The sequence below is a fragment of the Prionailurus viverrinus genome, chromosome A1 (genome assembly GCF_022837055.1).
Source record: "Prionailurus viverrinus isolate Anna chromosome A1, UM_Priviv_1.0, whole genome shotgun sequence".
In the NCBI taxonomy this organism is placed as follows: Eukaryota; Metazoa; Chordata; class Mammalia; order Carnivora; family Felidae; genus Prionailurus; species Prionailurus viverrinus.
The window spans coordinates 117,747,204-117,765,809 of record NC_062561.1 but is presented as its reverse complement, the minus strand read 5'-3'; the positions used below and the strand labels follow the sequence as shown (position 1 = coordinate 117,765,809).

The following is an 18,606-nucleotide window of genomic DNA, read 5'->3' as shown; positions in this document are numbered from 1 at the left end:
TTAATTCTATCAGCAACTTTAATTCTATCAGCAACTTTAATTCCTTTTTGCCACTTAACAAACTTGATACTCACGGTTCCAGAGATTACTTTGTGGGGCCATTATCCTTCTTACCACACTCCATTCTCTGCCCCCCCAAAGATCCACATTCATTCCACATTTAAAAAAATATATTCAAGGTCCCCAAAGAGTTCATCTCATTATAGTATCAACTCAGTCCATAATTTCATCTAAATCTCATCAACTCAAAAGTTCCAAATTTCACCAGTGACATCATCTAAATTAGGTATGGTTGAGACTCTAATTACCTATCCTGAGCATAATTCCTCTCCATCTGTGGACCAGTAAAACTAATTATCTGTTCTTCAAACTGTATAATGACAAGAGGGCATAGGTAACAATAGTTATTCCAGTTCAAAAAAAAAAAGAAAATGAAAGCAGTCATATGTTCCAAGAAATGTAGAAATCCATGCAGGAAAACTCTATTTGCTTTCAAGGCCTGGGTTTGGAGCTCCACCCTCCAGGCTCCAGCTCGGTCTTATGAGCCATCTTTTGCATGAGAGGGTAGTACATGTTTTAGCTAAGTAGTTTTTTCAGTCGTTTCTTGCTTATATAATTGTGAAGTACAACAGGTTTCTTTTCTATCATTCTCTCTGTGCCTTCCAACTTATGCTGGTAATATTTCTGCTGGTATAACATTCTCAAGAACCTTTTGAGTCCCTTGTGTATGTCACAGGGATTTTCTCTCCTATACAAAGGGCTGCTTCAGAGTTCTTTCCTGGGTAATCTCATCTCTATTCCTGACTTGGGCTGAGATGTTTAGGATTTCCATGAAACACATGCCTAATCTCTTTAAAGAACCTGCTGCATGACTGAATACTCTTACCTGTTAATTCTTCCAAAGCACTATCAAAAGGTTGTCCTGTGACACCCTTGGCTTTCTCTCTAAAGCATGCTTTCCTAATAGTGACTTTCCTTTTTGAGCCCCTTTTGCCATTTGAATAGGCTAAGAATTTCCCACATGACCAAGTTCTAGTCCCTTTTTGCTTAACAGTTCTTCCCTCCATCTGTCTCATTACTCTCATATTTTATTATAAGCATCAAGAAGAAATGAGTTTGCGCCTCCAACTCCTTGCCTGGAAATCTCCTCAGTTAAATAACCAAGCTGATTATTTACAAGTCCTTCGGTAAAACTGCAGGACACAACTTAGCCTAGTTTTCTGCTACTATATAACAAGGATTCTCTTTACTTTCCAATATCACCTTCTTCACCTCATTTCTTTCTGAGCCCTCATTATCAGTGACTTTAACATCCATATTTCTACCAGCATTCTCTTTACAAGGATTTAGGTATTCTGTAAGGCAACGTATATTTTCTCCACCATGCTCATTTCCTCCTGAGACTTTGATAGCAGAATTGTTAACATCCATATTTCTACTAACAGTCTGTCCAAAACAATCTAGACTTTTTCCATCATGCTTTTCAAAATCCTTCCAGCCTCTGCCTTCCTTCCAGTTCCAAAACAACTTTCATGATTTTAGTTGTTACAACAGCATTCCACTCCCAGGTAACAAAACCTGTGGCATTCAGTGTTCAACTGCAGAAACAGTACCACTAGGAGATACAAAATGAAAGATTTGTTGCAAGGAAGTGACTTACTCAATTGTGAGAGCTGGCTAGGCAAGTCCATTATCTGTAGGGCAGGCAATTACAGGGCTGGCTGAAACTCTGGAGCACAAGCTGAAGCCACTGCCCACAGACAGAATTTCTTCCTCATCTGAGGGAAAACTCAGATGTGTTCTTAAAGCCTTCTGACTTATTAAATCACTCCTACACAGAACATCTGGGATATTCTCCCTATTTTAAAGTTAGCTAATTAGCAACCTTAATTCCATCTGAACCTAATTCCTCTTCACAGTATAGCATAACATCTTCACAGGTTCCGGGAATTAGGATGCAGATGTCTTTAGGGGGCCATTATTCTTCCTACGCACACCATTTTATAGCATTTCCAAAATTAAGAGGCTCCTGGAGGTTGAGATAAATTTTCTTTGGCTAACTAATAGTAATATACAATGTATTTTCTTTCAAATCCCTTAACAATAAGCACAATGTCATCATCCAAAGGCAAGTAGATACTTGCATATTGTGCCATCAAAATCTCCACTAGGCCTAGAATTTGGAACTCATTTGAGACTTACTCTGCAATCCCAGGGGACAACTGTAAGCAATGTATTACTCCATACTAGAGTCTTTAGAGTATCTAGGAACGTCCTCAACACAGTCAATCTGGGTATCAGCAAATCTGCCCAGGACTCTTAACAGGATTGTAATTTAAGTTATATGTAAGTGACAACCCATAAGTCTTTTCAACATTAATTAATATGAGAAATAAATCATAATAAAGATATACTTTCATGAGGTGACATATATATTTCAGAGTGAAAATCTAATGATTACAAGTGTGATTTTTTAAAAAATAAATAGCATGAAAATATATACATTGATGCCTATTAGTAAAAGAAAAATCCAAACAGAACTCAGAAGAAACTAGACATTAGTATATACAAACTGATTTCACCCAAAACTCACAAGGGGTTATACAAAAGTTGTAGCTGTGTTACTAATAGAAACTAAAAGGATTCCAGTAATTTAAAAATGAAGTATGTTGGGGCGCCTGGGTGGCGCAGTCGGTTAAGCGTCCGACATCAGCCAGGTCACGATCTCGCGGTCCGTGAGTTCGAGCCCCGCGTCGGGCTCTGGGCTGACTGCTCAGAGCCTGGAGCCTGTTTCCGATTCTGTGTCTCCCTCTCTCTCTGCCCCTCCCCCGTTCATGCTCTGTCTCTCTCTGTCCCAAAAATAAATAAATGTTGAAAAAAAAATTTAAAAAAAATAAAAATAAAAATGAAGTATGTTAAAAGGAATCAGACATTCTTATGTAATATCATATAGTCAGTAAAATACTTTAAAAATGAGAATTGTTTATTCTAAGAGGTTAATTTTCATATTATCCTTTAGGAATGAGTATGAAAATTTTAATCAGAAATGTGAATTTCCTGATATAAAATTTTTGCTGATTATACAATAATTGTAAAAATAATCATAAGACAACCAAGCCAACAAAGCAAATTTACTATGGAAAATGGGGGGGGGGGGAGTAGAATTAAAATTACTACTGGATTAAAAAATAAACAGAAAGGTGAAGGAGACAAAGCTAATGTAAAAGCAAACAGGAAACTTTCAGATACCTAAACTATTCTGGAACGTTGGATTTCCCTCTGACTTCCTCCCAAGGTCCTGGTTTAGAATACTGGGGAAGAAGGGCTTCAAGAACTTGAACTCATTGGTCCCCGAGTCTCCCGTCAGACACACCTCATACTGGTAGCTCTGCGACAAGGTCCCCGCGCCGCTGACGTCCACCAGGTGGCCCGGAAAGTGGCCCTCAGGCCCCGAGCAGCGACCCGCAGACGCCGCCCGGCTCCGCCTGCACAGCCGCACCGCCACGAACACCAGCACCGAGAACAGGAAGAGCGACGACACGGACGCCAAGGCGACGACCAAGTAGACGGTGAGCGGGTCTGCCCGCGCCTCGGCCGCCGCCACCTCCGGGAGCGGCAGGTAGGGCTGCGAGAAGCCGTCCACCAGCAGCACGTGCAGCGTGACGCTGGCCGAGCGCGGCGGCTCGCCGTTGTCCCTGACCAGCACCACCAGCCTGTGCTTGACGGCGTCGCGCTCGCTCAGCAGCCGGGCCGTGCGCACCTCGCCGTTGTGCGCCCACACGCCGAACAGCCCGGGCTCCGTGGCCTTGAGCAGCTGGTACGACAGCCAGGCGTTCTGGCCCGAGTCGCCGTCCACCGCCACCACCTTGGTCACCAGGTAGCCCGCCTCGGCCGCCCTGGGCACCAGCTCGGTGCAGGGCGCAGAGCCGTTCTGCGGCGGGTACAGCACGAAGGGCGCGTTGTCGTTGTCGTCCAGCACCAGCACGCGCACCCGCGCCTGGCTGCTGAGCGCGGGCGAGCCGCGGTCGGCCGCGCGCACGCCGAACTCGAACGCCTGCAGCGCCTCGTAATCCAGGGACCTGAGCGCGAACAGCTGCCCGTTGTCCGCGTTGATGGACACCAGGGAGGCCAGGGGCAGCTGCGGGTCCGCGGGCGGCAGCAGCGAGTAGGTGACCTGGGCGTTGGCGCCCGAGTCCCTGTCCGTGGCGCTCACGCTGCCGATGTGCAGGGCGGGGCTGTTGTTCTCGCGGACGCGCAGGGTGTAGGTGGTTTGGCTGAAGGCGGGGGCGTTGTCGTTGACGTCGGAGACCGTCACGGTTATGTTGTGCTGCGTTTTCAGCCTGGGGGTCCCCAAGTCGGTGACGGTGATGGTGATGTTGTACTCGGGTCTTGTCTCTCTGTCTAACGCCCCATTTGTTACCAGGGTGTAGAAATTCTCTTCTGATGGCTTCAGGACGAAGGGAAGATCATCCTGGATGGAACAAATCATCCTTCCGTTGTCCCCCGAGTCTCGGTCTCGAATTCTAAACAAGGCCACTTCTGTCTCTGGAGAATTTTCAGGAATGGGGCTGGTGAGTGATGAAATGGTTAGTTCTGGGAAGTTATCGTTAACATCCACCACCTCAATGGAGACAGAACATCTTCCAGAAAGTCCCCCACCATCAGTCGCATCTATTTCCAGCTCATATGAAGATATTGTCTCAAAATCTAATTTTTTAAGTAGGCGAACTTCTCCTGAAAGGTTGTTTAGCTCAAAAGTTGCGCTTATTTCTTGGGAACTATAAAAATAGGAGTATGATATTTCCCCATTTGTCCCAGTGTCTAAATCTCTAGCAGAGACCTTGACTACTAGCGTGCCTACAGGGCTGTTCTCTGGAACTTGCACCTTGTAGAGTGTCTGTGCAAACTCAGGGGCATTGTCATTGACGTCTAAGACCAAGATGCGAACCTGGGCGGTGCCAGACCGGGGTGGAGAGCCGCCATCCAGCGCTGTGAGGGTTAAGCTGAGTTCGGCCTGCTTTTCGCGATCCAGCTCTTTGTCCAGTACCAGCTCTGGGTATTTCCTGCCATCCCCCCGGGTGCGGGTAGAAATATGGAAATGAGGGTTGGAACTGATACTGTAATTTTGGATGTTGTTGTTGCCCACGTCCAAGTCCTGGGCTTTTTTCAGTGGAAACACGGTTCCAGGAGGGCTAGTCTCTGAGATTTTCAGAGTCATTTCTCTTTCAGGAAACTCAGGAGAATGATCATTTATGTCTCTCACCAGTAGTTCAGCTCGAAATACTCCCAGTGGTTTTTTCAGTAACACTTGGAAATGCATTACACATGGATCTGTGGGGCCGCACATCTCCTCCCGATCCAGTTTCTCATGCAGTATCAATTCCCCGGTATGCAGATCAAGCTGCAAGCGGGGTTCGTTATCCTCAGAGACCACCCGGGCTCCCCGCGCGGCTAGCTCCCCAACTCCCAGCCCCAGGTCCTTGGCCAGATTGGCCACAAACGAACCACTCTCTGCTTCCTCCATCACGGAATAGCGTCGGGATTTCCAGCCTGCCAGAGCCACTCCCAACATGAGAAAGAGAATCAGGACTTGCCTTTGTTTAGGAAAACACTCTTTTCCGACCTCCATCTTTAATTCCATAAATGCTTTCCAGAAACGGGGCTCAGCTCTACCTTAGGGACGGTGATAGATCTCTTAGTCGGTAACCTGTCCAGAAATGATGGTCAGTAGTAAGACTTATAGTCCGGAACTCTGCTTACAGGCTTTTGTCTTCGGCTATAGATCTAAGGTAGAGTTCGTAGCAGTTCCTGGGCTTTTTTTTTTTCCTTTTTTTCTTTTTCTTTTTTTTTTTTTTTTTTTTACGCCTTAGCCTGCAGCGCCACCATGCGTTGTCTTCGAAAAGAATTGCTACAATTTATTCCCTCTGTATGATATCTAGCCAGCTATTAGGAGTTTGGAAATGGTTTGGAGATGATGTAATCAGAAAACCATGCAATTATAATTATTCATTCCTTCATTAAAAAAAAGTGTTATTGATATCTATGTACTAAGTTCTGAAACAGATCAGCAAAAAACCTAAACATGGTCCTTACTTTTTAAAACCTGTAGTATGGGTGAGGTGCTCCGAAAGATGAGAAGTGAAAGAAGACAATAGTGGTATGTCATTCTTATAAAAATAACAGCATATGCTTACGTGATTTCTTAAAATTCCCTCAGCAAAAAGGAAAGGGTTAATTCTTCTGGATTTTCTTTCAAATTCTAGGCAGTGTATGTGACAGAATTGTGGTTCCCATTGGTTGAATCATATCAAAGAAAAAACTACCAGTTAGTTCCAGTTTATGATGCCATTTCAACATAAGGCCAGAGAATTATGATTTTATGAAACTTTCAAACTATGGGAAAATGCATATAAGTCCTATAACTCTTACCCTGCTTTTTCTCCTTAGTATTGACCACCATCTGATATAGCATATACATACATAATTAGTTTTTTCTTTTCTGTGTCATTTTTGTGCTTGAGAACTTTGTTTTGTTGACTTCCACATCCCCCAACATCTATAAGAGTCCCTGACACATGGTGGATACTCAACAAATATTTGTTGAATAGATCAATCAATAAATCACAATTAATTTTAAAATTCTCATAGATGGATTCTCCTCCTAATGTAGAAGACCCCCTTTTTTTCTGGGACCCTAGTTCATTATATGAGCTGGATAAACAAGACCCCATATTCCGAAGTAGCCATTTTCTATGCTCTTTTGAATAGTAATTTGCAATAATTCAGAGTGATCTAAATGTATTTCATCAAATGGCAAAACACTCTGGCTTCCACTATGCAATGGAATAGATTCTAAAATACAAACAAAAACCAGAACATAACAACCAGGTTATAAAGATTCTACAAAAAGGGTATACATCTCTTTTAGAACACATTTCACATTGTCAATGTTATTTCACCCTAATGCTATTATGACACTAATTATATTCAAAAACTCCTATGTAGATTTTCATAAGACATTCCAAAAACTGTAAAATTTGAAAATAGCCACCAATTCTTCTCAAAATCATACATTTTAACAAAAGCTTGTGCTTATCCCTTACTAATATTCCACAAACTTTTGATCCCAAATATTACATTAATATAAAAACCCTAAATTAAAAATTTCCAATTAATAGTAAAGTTCAACCCATGAAAGAATATCTAAACATGCTTTTGACAAGGGAAAAATCCACTTAGCTATCATAATTAAAAGGAGATTTATTAAAAGAGCACATATTTGTTTCCAAAAACCCAAGGGAGAAAGCAGACTGGGGAGAGATTGGATAATCTGTAAAGTTGCTTTTTAGGCATCTCCTTTCTTCTTTTCCCTAAGTGGATTGACTTTCTGTGTTTCTTTCCATTTATTTAGCCAACATGATATCACATTCTTGTTAAGTTCTTAACAGAAAAACCATTTTAAAACATTTTTTTAGGGGCGCCTGGGTGGCTCAGTCGGTTAAGCGACCGACTTCAGCTCAGGTCCTGATCTCACAGCTTGTGAGTTCAAGCCCTGCATAGGGCTCTGTGCTGACAGCTCAGAGCCTGGAGCCTGCTTCACTTTCTGTGCCTCCCTCTCTCTCTGCCCCTCCCCTGCTCACGCTCTTTCTCTGTCTCAAAAATAAATAAACAAAAATAAATAAATAAAACATTTTTTTAGTGTTTACTTATTCTTGAGAGACAGAGACAGAGACAGAGCATGAGTGGGGGAGGGTCAGAGAGAGGAGACACAGAATCCAAAGCAGGATCCAGGCTCCAGGCTGTCAGCACAGAGACTGATGAGGGGCTCTGAGCCACCCAGGTGCCCAACAGAAAAACTATTTTAGATCTGATTTCTAAATCCATTTTTTAAACAAAAGAGTCAGATTTGCTCAGCTTGGATTAGCAATATCTACCATCTGGTCTGAGTGTCTGAAGTCACAAGGGGAAATGAGTGAAATAAATGTAGCTGCAACAGTACACTTCAACTGAAGAGAGAAGTTTACCGAACATGATGGGGTGGGCTAGACAAAAAGGATCATTTAAGTATCTTGAAATAATCTAATAATCTTTTAATAATACTCATATATATGATATATTGAAGGTTGTTATAGAAGAAAAGCCCTTAAATATGGGAGAAATTGTAGCCTTTCTATTTAATACTACCGTGAAACAAAAATAGGCATTTTTTGCAGAACTTTTTTCCATTTAAAAATTTATGATAGGTAAGCTTAATATCAGATTAAACATAGGCTTCATTATGTTAATGAATGATACCTCCTAAGTAACCACAACCTCAAAAATTTAGAGCTTCCATATAACAACCAAATAGAGGATGGAGCTGGAGTCATCTTCAAATCAACAGTGCTCGATAATGAAAAGTTGATAAACTGAACCACATGTTCATGATTTTTCAGTAATGCAATAAATTTGAAATTTCTTTGTTTCCATCAAAATAGAAATAAAAAAAAAACAGAGTAAATATGAGGATATGCTTAAAGAATATTTCTAATCCCTTTAATAGGAATGTGGAATCAGCAAAACACCCAAGAAAGACATTCTATATGGACCAAAGCAGTAATAGAGACCTATCATATTTAGAAAGAACTAACCTTCATCCAAATTCGTAATTGAATCCAAAATTTACAAAATGTGTGTTTTCCTCCACATCATTCATAGACTTCTGTTGAGCAATGGAGACAACAGATTTCAAAAACTTAAATTCCTTGATCCCAGATCCTCTCCTGACACACCTCATACTGGTAGCTCTGGGACAGCGTCCCCGCGCCGCTGACGTCCACCAGGTGGCCCGGAAAGTGGCCCTCGGGCCCCGAGCAGCGACCCGCAGACGCCGCCCGGCTCCGCCTGCACAGCCGCACCGCCACGAACACCAGCACCGAGAACAGGAAGAGCGACGACACGGACGCCAAGGCGACGACCAAGTAGACGGTGAGCGGGTCTGCCCGCGCCTCGGCCGCCGCCACCTCCGGGAGCGGCAGGTAGGGCTGCGAGAAGCCGTCCACCAGCAGCACGTGCAGCGTGACGCTGGCCGAGCGCGGCGGCTCGCCGTTGTCCCTGACCAGCACCACCAGCCTGTGCTTGACGGCGTCGCGCTCGCTCAGCAGCCGGGCCGTGCGCACCTCGCCGTTGTGCGCCCACACGCCGAACAGCCCGGGCTCCGTGGCCTTGAGCAGCTGGTACGACAGCCAGGCGTTCTGGCCCGAGTCGCCGTCCACCGCCACCACCTTGGTCACCAGGTAGCCCGCCTCGGCCGCCCTGGGCACCAGCTCGGTGCAGGGCGCAGAGCCGTTCTGCGGCGGGTACAGCACGAAGGGCGCGTTGTCGTTGTCGTCCAGCACCAGCACGCGCACCCGCGCCTGGCTGCTGAGCGCGGGCGAGCCGCGGTCGGCCGCGCGCACGCCGAACTCGAACGCCTGCAGCGCCTCGTAATCCAGGGACCTGAGCGCGAACAGCTGCCCGTTGTCCGCGTTGATGGACACCAGGGAGGCCAGGGGCAGCTGCGGGTCCGCGGGCGGCAGCAGCGAGTAGGTGACCTGGGCGTTGGCGCCCGAGTCCCTGTCCGTGGCGCTCACGCTGCCGATGTGCAGGGCGGGGCTGTTGTTCTCGCGGACGCGCAGGGTGTAGGTGGTTTGGCTGAAGGCGGGGGCGTTGTCGTTGACGTCGGAGACCGTCACGGTTATGTTGTGCTGCGTTTTCAGCCTGGGGGTCCCCAAGTCGGTGACGGTGATGGTGATGTTGTACTCAGATCTTGTCTCTCTGTCTAGCACTCCTTCTGTTACTAACTTGTAGAAATTTTCAACAGAATGTTTCAGAGTGAACGGAACATCTTCCTGGATGGAACAAACCATCCTCCCATTTTCCCCAGAGTCTGGGTCTTGAATACTGAAAAGAGCTATCGTGGTCTCAGGGGAATTTTCAGGGATGGAACTTATAAGGGAAGCCACCGTCATTTCTGGGGTGTTGTCATTTATATCCACCACCTCTATTACGACAGTGCATTTTCCCGAAAGACCTGCCCCATCAGAAGCCTTAATATCGAGCTCATATGACTTAATTTTTTCAAAATCTAATTTCCTAATTATTTTGATTTCTCCTGTGAGTTCATTAAGTGCAAATGTCCTAGTAATCTCTTCATCGCCATAGAAAAATGAATAGACTACTTCACCGTTTATTCCTGTGTCTAAATCTCTAGCTGAAACAGTGACAATAAGAGATCCCAGGGGACTGTTTTCCAGGATCTGCACACGATAGAGTGGCTGCACGAACTCAGGAGCATTGTCATTGATGTCCAAAACATCAATGAGGACCAGGGTAGTCCCAGTTTTGGGAGGAGTTCCACCATCTACTGCCATGAGAGTTAATCTAAACTCGGGCTGCTGTTCTCGATCTAGGGCTTTGTCCAGAACCAGTTCCGGGTATTTTCTGCCTTCACCGCTGTTGCGGGTGAGCACGTGGAAATGGGAGTTGGGATAAATGGTGTAGTTTTGAACATTATTGACACCTACATCCAAATCTTGCGCATTTTTCAGGGGAAACACAGCACCTGGAAGAGTATTTTCCATGATTTTTAAAATCATTTCTGCCTCTGGGAACACAGGGGAATTGTCATTTATGTCAGTGACCAAAAGCTTATACCTATATACCTCCAAAGGTTCTTCCAGTAACACTTGAAATTGCAGTACACAAGGTTCAGTGGGGCCACACAATTCTTCCCGATCCAGTTTCTCATTTACTTGTAAATCTCCAGTCTGAAGGTTCAGCTGAAAATGCTTTTTGTCATTGTTAAAAATGATCCGAGCCCTCCGCCGAGAGAGCTCTCTTGCCCCTAGCCCTATATCCTTTGCTAGATTGGCCACAAAAGAACCACTCTCTGTTTCTTCTGTAATAAAATAATCTTCCCGCTCCGCGCAAGTGTGAGCCAACAAAACAAAGAGAAGAAGAACTTGCCTTAGTCTAGGAAAACGCTCCTCTTCAGCCTCCATTTCTCCAACGCCAAAATCCTTTAGAATCTGGGTACTTACTGGGTCTTTAGGCAAACTGCTCTGCAAGTCAATCCCTGCCGCAAGGTTAATTCTCTTCTCTTAGATCTGCGTATGACTGCAGGAACAGTAACCATCCGCCTGTCTGGTATTCCCAGCCTTAGCTTACAGCGCCACCATGTGTTGTACTTAAACCTAGTTTGCTGACGATGCTACAAAACGTATCACACTCATTTTATTTACACGCACACACAAAAACATACCACAGATTACACATGGCATGGTTTATAAATAAAATGATAACTTGTATTCTCCTGTGAAGTTATAAATGTGGAAATGGTGACAGGCACTTTAGGAAAGGATGTTGGCAAGAACAAAGCCAACTGTATTTGTTCAACACTTATTTCATGTTATACGTCAAATATTGTACTAAGTGTTGGAAATACAAATACCTTCTCTGACCTCATGGACTTGTCTATTATATTGTATAATCTGTGCTCTGGGGAAAAATTAAGTAGAAAACGGTGTTGCTATCAGTCTATTCCTAAACAAAGAATATACACAAACTCACTGCCACTACAGTAGGTGAAGAGATTCATTCACATGTTTCAGGAGTATAAACTTAAGTGATAGACCAGCTAGAATTGGTTTACTATGCAAATTCAATAGAAAGTTTAAGGGGTGGGGCACCTGGGTTGTTCAGCGGGTTAAGCATCAGTCTCTTGATTTCTGCTCAGGTCATGATCTCAGGGATGGTGGGATTCAGCCCTGCATAAGGCATGCTGACAGCGTGGAGCCTGCTTGGGATTCTCTGTCTCTCTGCCGCTAACCTGCACTTGCTCTCTCTCTCAAAATAAAGAAATAAACTTAAAATTTAAGAAATAAAAAAAAGAAAGTTTAGGAGTGCCTGGGCAGCTCAATAGGTGAAGTGTTGGGACTTTGGCTCAGGTCATGATCTCAGGGTTCGTGAGTTCCAGCCCCACACTGGGCTCTCCACTGTCAGCATGGGGCCACTTGGGATCCTCTGTCCCCAGATCACTCTGTTCCTCCCCCCACTCTCTTTCTTTCAAAAATAAATAAACATAAAAAAAAAGTTGAAGGGGTTATGGATGACTTATGTGTAAATATTGTCTAAGGAGAACGTGTCTGTACCTATGTGAGCATACTGTATTGATTTGTTCCATTGTCCAAAACAATTTGTCAAGATATCTACTTTTATTCCTAAAATCAAGACACATGTTGAAGCAGAGATTCACTGAGATCTTGAAAAATAGCATGGTGAAGATCATAAAAATAAAGGGCTGAACTTAAACCAATAAATAAAGTGCAGAAGAAAATAAGTTGGATGCATCTGAAAGCAGGTAAAACTTATATCAAATAAGGAAGATCACAACTCATTTTTAGCAAGCAGCTCACATGTCTCTGAATAGCTTGGGATCCTGGCACCCTGGCATGACTTCAGAGTCCTAGCAATGGGAAAAACATCTTGTGGTAGGGGATCTGTGTCTCCCCAGTTGCATCAAACTTTAGCCTAAATTTTAATAACTTTTAAATAGATACTATCATGTACTCTGGTACACTAATACGTGGCTAACTGGGAAAACAGCATGGGCCAAGTGTAAAAACTGTGTTGCATATTAGTTTAATTCTATTAAGGTACAAATAACTCAAATTGACATTCTATTTTATAATGTTTTCCTCTACACAGCAAAACAAATTTGATTATGTAAATCCAAAATGTGAGAACATGCTGGTAACAATTAAAATCTGACAATTTTCCTCATAGAAAGATGTTGGTCATGCATCAAACTCTTTATTATAGAATCAAAAGTCCAAGAAAATGTGCCCTTAATGTCCATGCACTTTAAAAAATATTAATAGGTAGATGCTGGTACCTGTATCAGTAAATAGATCAAAATTAGTTTTTCATTCCCATTTGTCATCTCTCAGATAAATTTTCTCATTATTTTCTCTTCTGAGAAGAACATTTTAAGCCCATATACTTGGTAGAAAGCTTGAAATGTTTTTCATGAAAGTTCTAGTAATAGACTAGCATCAATCAAATTACTACTAATGAAATCATGAATTACCCCATATTATTTATAAATGGGATTATTTATAGATCCTGAAGATTTTACATTAAATGATAAAATAATTCTGTTCGCATTGAACTTAGTTATTTTTAAAAGAGATGCTAAGGAAGGTTTGATGTATAGATATCCAAACAATAACAAATTCAATGTTACTTTTTAAAACTAATCCTGAAGCACATTTTTAAAAAGGAGGGATACCTGTTAACAAAATATTCCATAAAACATTTTATAACATGTTAAAGTTGAAAGATCTTATAAATTTACAAAATTAAGTTTTGTAACAAAACTCTCTAGTACAGATTAGTTATCTCTAAGCTTGTACATTTTTATCCCATTCATTGATTAAGTTAATATTAAAAACCTGCAGTAAAAGACTAGAGTTTATGGTAGTCTAATTGAATACTCAAAATTGCATGTATCATTCCAAAAGAGTTTGGTTTCAACAAATGCCTTCTCCCCAAGATGCGTTAAATAAAGGAGTTTTATTATTAGGGAACTGGAGTTTCACTGCAAATGTGAAGGACAATTAGACATTAGGGACTTAGGAACACTGGAATCAGGAACTAACATGCCTGGAATCAAATGGCTCTTAGTCTCTTCTGTTTCTTAGGCTTCTGCCTCCACCACTCCCTTATTCCTTCTCATTTTCCTTCCAGTCCTCCTTTCTTTCTTCCCTCTCTACATGCCACTCTGTGCTGCCAGCTTACACAAGTATAACATAGCTACCTCAGCCCATACTTAATATTTATTTCCTAGTTACAAGCAATCAAGAAAAAAATAAATAAACTACATCATAAGTAGAAATTTAGAGGCTTGGAGAATGTGACTATGCCTACTTTAATCAGGAGTCTATTACTAGGCTAATCAAAAATGGCCAAGAGAGGTAAAGAAAAGTATAATAAACATCTCAACAGTGATTACCTGCCTTGGGAAGTCCCAGGAAGTTCTCAGACAAGAAGTGTGGGCTGGATATGTATCTGAATCCAAACAAGATTAAATTTTATTTTAATACATCTTCCAGCAATATATACAGTTCCAAAGTGTTTACAAAGAAAAATACCTAAATGCAGAAAAATTACTCAAATATTTGGTTGGAAAGATTGGCAAAATTGATTATGGTTTTTTAAAAAATCTAAATAAGATAACATCTCGGAAACCATGCATGGTTTTTATTTATATCATGCACTTTCCTCTATCAAACATATAAAAACAGTTTCAGTGAGAGGATCTACAGCTTAGACACCCAGAGAATATGACTGAACCCAGTGTACCATTAAGCTTGAAGGGAAAATGCTGTATATTTGAATAAATCACTTGAGGTTGCATTTTGGAAGAAAGTCTAAGCAAATCCTAGCTCCCTTAGTTTTTCCACAGTTACTATTTAAAAAGTAGATAGCAGAAAATTCATCAAAACTTCTGGAAACTCTTAAGTAAAATGAAGTTACCCAAAACAAAGACTTTTACATTACAATGAACATATTTTACAAAGAAATAGCACTCACTCTAAAAGTTCGGCAGAGTAATCAAATCCCTAAATGAACTCAAAGCCATTCAGAAAGGTGTGGCTTTCCTCCATTTTACCTTCTGGGGGAGAGACGTTGGGGATAGCGGGTTTAAGGAACTTGAATTCACTGGTCCCCGATCCTCCCCGCAGACACACCTCATACTGGTAGCTCTGGGACAGCGTCCCCGCGCCGCTGACGTCCACCAGGTGGCCCGGAAAGTGGCCCTCGGGCCCCGAGCAGCGACCCGCAGACGCCGCCCGGCTCCGCCTGCACAGCCGCACCGCCACGAACACCAGCACCGAGAACAGGAAGAGCGACGACACGGACGCCAAGGCGACGACCAAGTAGACGGTGAGCGGGTCTGCCCGCGCCTCGGCCGCCGCCACCTCCGGGAGCGGCAGGTAGGGCTGCGAGAAGCCGTCCACCAGCAGCACGTGCAGCGTGACGCTGGCCGAGCGCGGCGGCTCGCCATTGTCCCTGACCAGCACCACCAGCCTGTGCTTGACGGCGTCGCGCTCGCTCAGCAGCCGGGCCGTGCGCACCTCGCCGTTGTGCGCCCACACGCCGAACAGCCCGGGCTCCGTGGCCTTGAGCAGCTGGTACGACAGCCAGGCGTTCTGGCCCGAGTCGCCGTCCACCGCCACCACCTTGGTCACCAGGTAGCCCGCCTCGGCCGCCCTGGGCACCAGCTCGGTGCAGGGCGCAGAGCCGTTCTGCGGCGGGTACAGCACGAAGGGCGCGTTGTCGTTGTCGTCCAGCACCAGCACGCGCACCCGCGCCTGGCTGCTGAGCGCGGGCGAGCCGCGGTCGGCCGCGCGCACGCCGAACTCGAACGCCTGCAGCGCCTCGTAATCCAGGGACCTGAGCGCGAACAGCTGCCCGTTGTCCGCGTTGATGGACACCAGGGAGGCCAGGGGCAGCTGCGGGTCCGCGGGCGGCAGCAGCGAGTAGGTGACCTGCGCGTTGGCGCCCGAGTCCCTGTCCGTGGCGCTCACGCTGCCGATGTGCAGGGCGGGGCTGTTGTTCTCGCGGACGCGCAGGGTGTAGGTGGTTTGGCTGAAGGCGGGGGCGTTGTCGTTGACGTCGGAGACCGTCAAGGTTATGTTGTGCTGCGTTTTCAGCCTGGGGGTCCCCAAGTCGGTGACGGTGATGGTGATGTTGTACTCGGCCTGGCTTTCTCTGTCCAGTGGAAGTCCTGCTACCAGAGTGTAGAAATTCTTGAAGGTAGGCTTCAGGAGAAAGGGGAGATCGTCCTGAATTGAGCACACCATCCTCCCGTTGTCCCCAGAATCTTGGTCTCTTACACTGAAAATAGCGACCACCATCTCAGGCGACGAATTTTCTGGTATGGGGCTGGTAAGAGATGTCATGACTATTTCTGGTGGGTTGTCATTCACATCCACAACCTGAACTAAAACTGCTGATTTTCCCGAAAGGCTACCACCATCTGTTGCCTGAATATTTATTGTAAATGACTGAATTAATTCAAAATCCAGAAGCGCTTTTAAGCGGATTTCACCAGAAATTGGATGGATTTCAAATGTTTTCCGTATGTCTCTGGAGACATGGGAAAATGAGTATGATAGTTCTCCATATATTCCCGCGTCCAAATCTGTAGCAGACACCCTAACGACCAAGGAGTCCAGAGGGCTGTTTTCTGGTACCTGAACCTCATAGGCAGACCTCTCAAACTCTGGAGCATTGTCATTGATATCGAAGACCAAAATACGAACAAGTGTAGTTCCAGACCTGCACGGGGACCCGCCATCCAAAGCTGTTACAATTAATGTAAACTCAGATTCCTTTTCTCGATCCAGAGATTGGTCCAGGAACAGCTCTGGGTATTTTCTTCCATCATCACTGTCTTGTAATTTAAGATGGAAATAAGGATTGGGGCTTAATGTGTAGTTTTGGACACCATTCTTTCCTACATCCAAGTCCTGGGCACTGTCCATTGGAAATGAGGCTCCTGGAGCAGTACCTTCTGAGATTTTCAGAAGTATATGTTTGTCTAGGAATGCAGGGGTATGATCATTTATGTCATTGACCCAAAGCTCAGCCCGAAAAAACTGTAAAGGATTTTCAAATAATACCTGGAAATGCAATATACATGGTTCTGTGAGATGGCAAAGTGCCTCCCGGTCCAGTTGTTCATTTAAGAGCAAGTTGCCAGTCTGCTGATCCAACTGTAAATATGGTTTATGGTCATCAAAGATGACTCTTGCCCCCCGTGCAACCAAGTCTTCAACACCCAAACCTGTATCTTTCACCACATTGGCTATAAAGGAGCCAATTTCCATTTCCTCTGATACAGAATAGCGCCAGGGCTCTGAACACACCAAAGACCCTCCCAGGAAAACAAAGAAAAGCAGCACTTGCCTTATCTGCTGAGGGCACCTCTCTCCTGACTCCATGGCTCCTTAGCCAAACGTCTTTCTGCAGAAATGTTTCAACTCAGTCGCAAACAGCTCCTAAATTGCTCCTCTCATCTATCAGCCTGGACCATTGGTAATCTGTGGACTTGTAATCCTGCCACGAAGGTGTTGTTGGTTCCTTAGCTTTCTCTTGAAATCCTCTTTTCCCCCTTCCTGCTTCTCCTGTGCTCTCAGTTCCACTGACTAATGGAGACCAGAGCATTTGATGATACAGAAAAGTCCCCATCTTATCCTGCAGCGCCACCACGCGACTGCAGGTTTTCAGGTTTTAAACAGTCAAGTAAGTGTGAGACAAAATATTAATTTATCTTCTGTATTGATTAATTTAAATTACACTTTCTCCTGTATTCTTATTTTCTGAGTTGCATTCTTTGTGATATGCGATGCTATTACCATTCAGTCTTTAACAGAATAAACCACAATCTGTTAAGAGCTGGGTGAATACAAAAATCATATGTAAGTATAGCCCCCAATTCAAGTAAGTTATGATCTCTCTTTGAAGACAATGTATAAAATAACTACAAATAGTTAAGTGGATTCATGTAATTGATTTTGTAAGCAGAATGTTCCCAGGAAAATTGGAAAGGAAAGGGGAACCAGAGGCTTCAGTCTTCTTTAGCTATCAGCAAAGTCTCTTAGAAAAGACAATAAGATCATGCATTTGTAACTGAACCTGATATATGCAAATAGTTGCTTTGGGGAGGATGGGCATTTCAGGTTTGGTAAATGGTACTATTTACTTAGGGATACTCTGTAGGAGACTTACCTGTCAGCAGTAGAAAGTAAATGCTCAACAGTAGTTAATAAAGTAAGTATGTCGAGTTTCTGACATTAAAAAGTTGAACAAACTAGATCCAAGTTTAGTTGTGGAAAATAAACCTATTTTGTAGACCCAGGCCTTCCAGAGGCATAATTATAAATATTTTACTCATCCATTCATTACTTTGTCGAGCAAATATTTATTGAGCATATAACTTGTGCTAGGAATAGTAGTGAGTATTAGCGATACAGTGGTAAGCAGACAGACATAGTTCCTGTCCTGAAAGATGGAGGCAGAAAAGTGATTACACATTTAAAAATAGAACATAATGAATACCATGATAGCAAAAGTTCATATGCTATTGTTAACGACATAGATAAGGGTCATCTGACCAGAATTTGGAAATACAGGAAACACTTTCTTGGAACAAAAATTGGGGGCTAAGTAAAATTTCCAGACAATTTCAAAAAACACTTGTACAAATCTGAGATGACAGAACTGTTTTGGAATAACTAAAATAGGATCAATATGGCTGAGCCATAGAGCAAGAGGAAAGAAATGAGAACTGAGACTGGAGAGATAAGCAAATATTTTGTAAGCCCTGCCAAGGCATTTGGACTCTACATCAGTGGAAATGCAATGTTTTAAAGGCTTTTAAATATAAAAGGAGATGATATTAACCTCAACTAGAAATGCAATAATAAGATTGTATTAAAAAGATGACAAGGGACACCTGGATGGCTCAGTCGGTTAAGCATCCAACTTCGGCTCAGGTCATGATCCCATGGTTCCGGA

At 43.7% G+C, this 18,606-nt stretch overlaps 2 protein-coding genes across 7 annotated transcripts in view; both read right to left on the bottom strand.

Moving 5' to 3' along the window:
* LOC125166956 (protocadherin beta-15-like) overlaps positions 1–17,360 on the bottom strand; it is a 56,456-nt gene extending 39,096 nt beyond the window's left edge. The window contains exons 1-3 of one of the 6 annotated variants that reach the window (XM_047860938.1): positions 14,772–17,360; positions 14,033–14,088; positions 12,066–12,913 (exon numbers count right to left, since the gene is read on the bottom strand). In XM_047860938.1, coding sequence (XP_047716894.1) covers positions 14,059–14,088; positions 14,772–17,030 — 2,289 coding nt within the window. In that variant the 5' untranslated portion in view covers positions 17,031–17,360 and the 3' untranslated portion in view covers positions 12,066–12,913; positions 14,033–14,058. Of the gene's footprint in view, positions 1–1,790; positions 1,802–3,249; positions 7,472–12,065; positions 12,914–14,032; positions 14,089–14,596 lie in introns of those variants that run through there. The other 5 variants (XM_047860937.1, XM_047860933.1, XM_047860934.1 and 2 more) reach the window with 5 other exon arrangements.
* Positions 7,851–11,878, bottom strand: LOC125167038 (protocadherin beta-15-like). The gene is given in 2 exon segments (XM_047860940.1): positions 7,851–8,765; positions 8,767–11,878. Coding segments are annotated over 2 exon segments (2,388 nt in total). The 5' UTR covers positions 11,022–11,878; the 3' UTR covers positions 7,851–8,632.
* Positions 17,361–18,606: the final 1,246 nt, after the last annotated feature.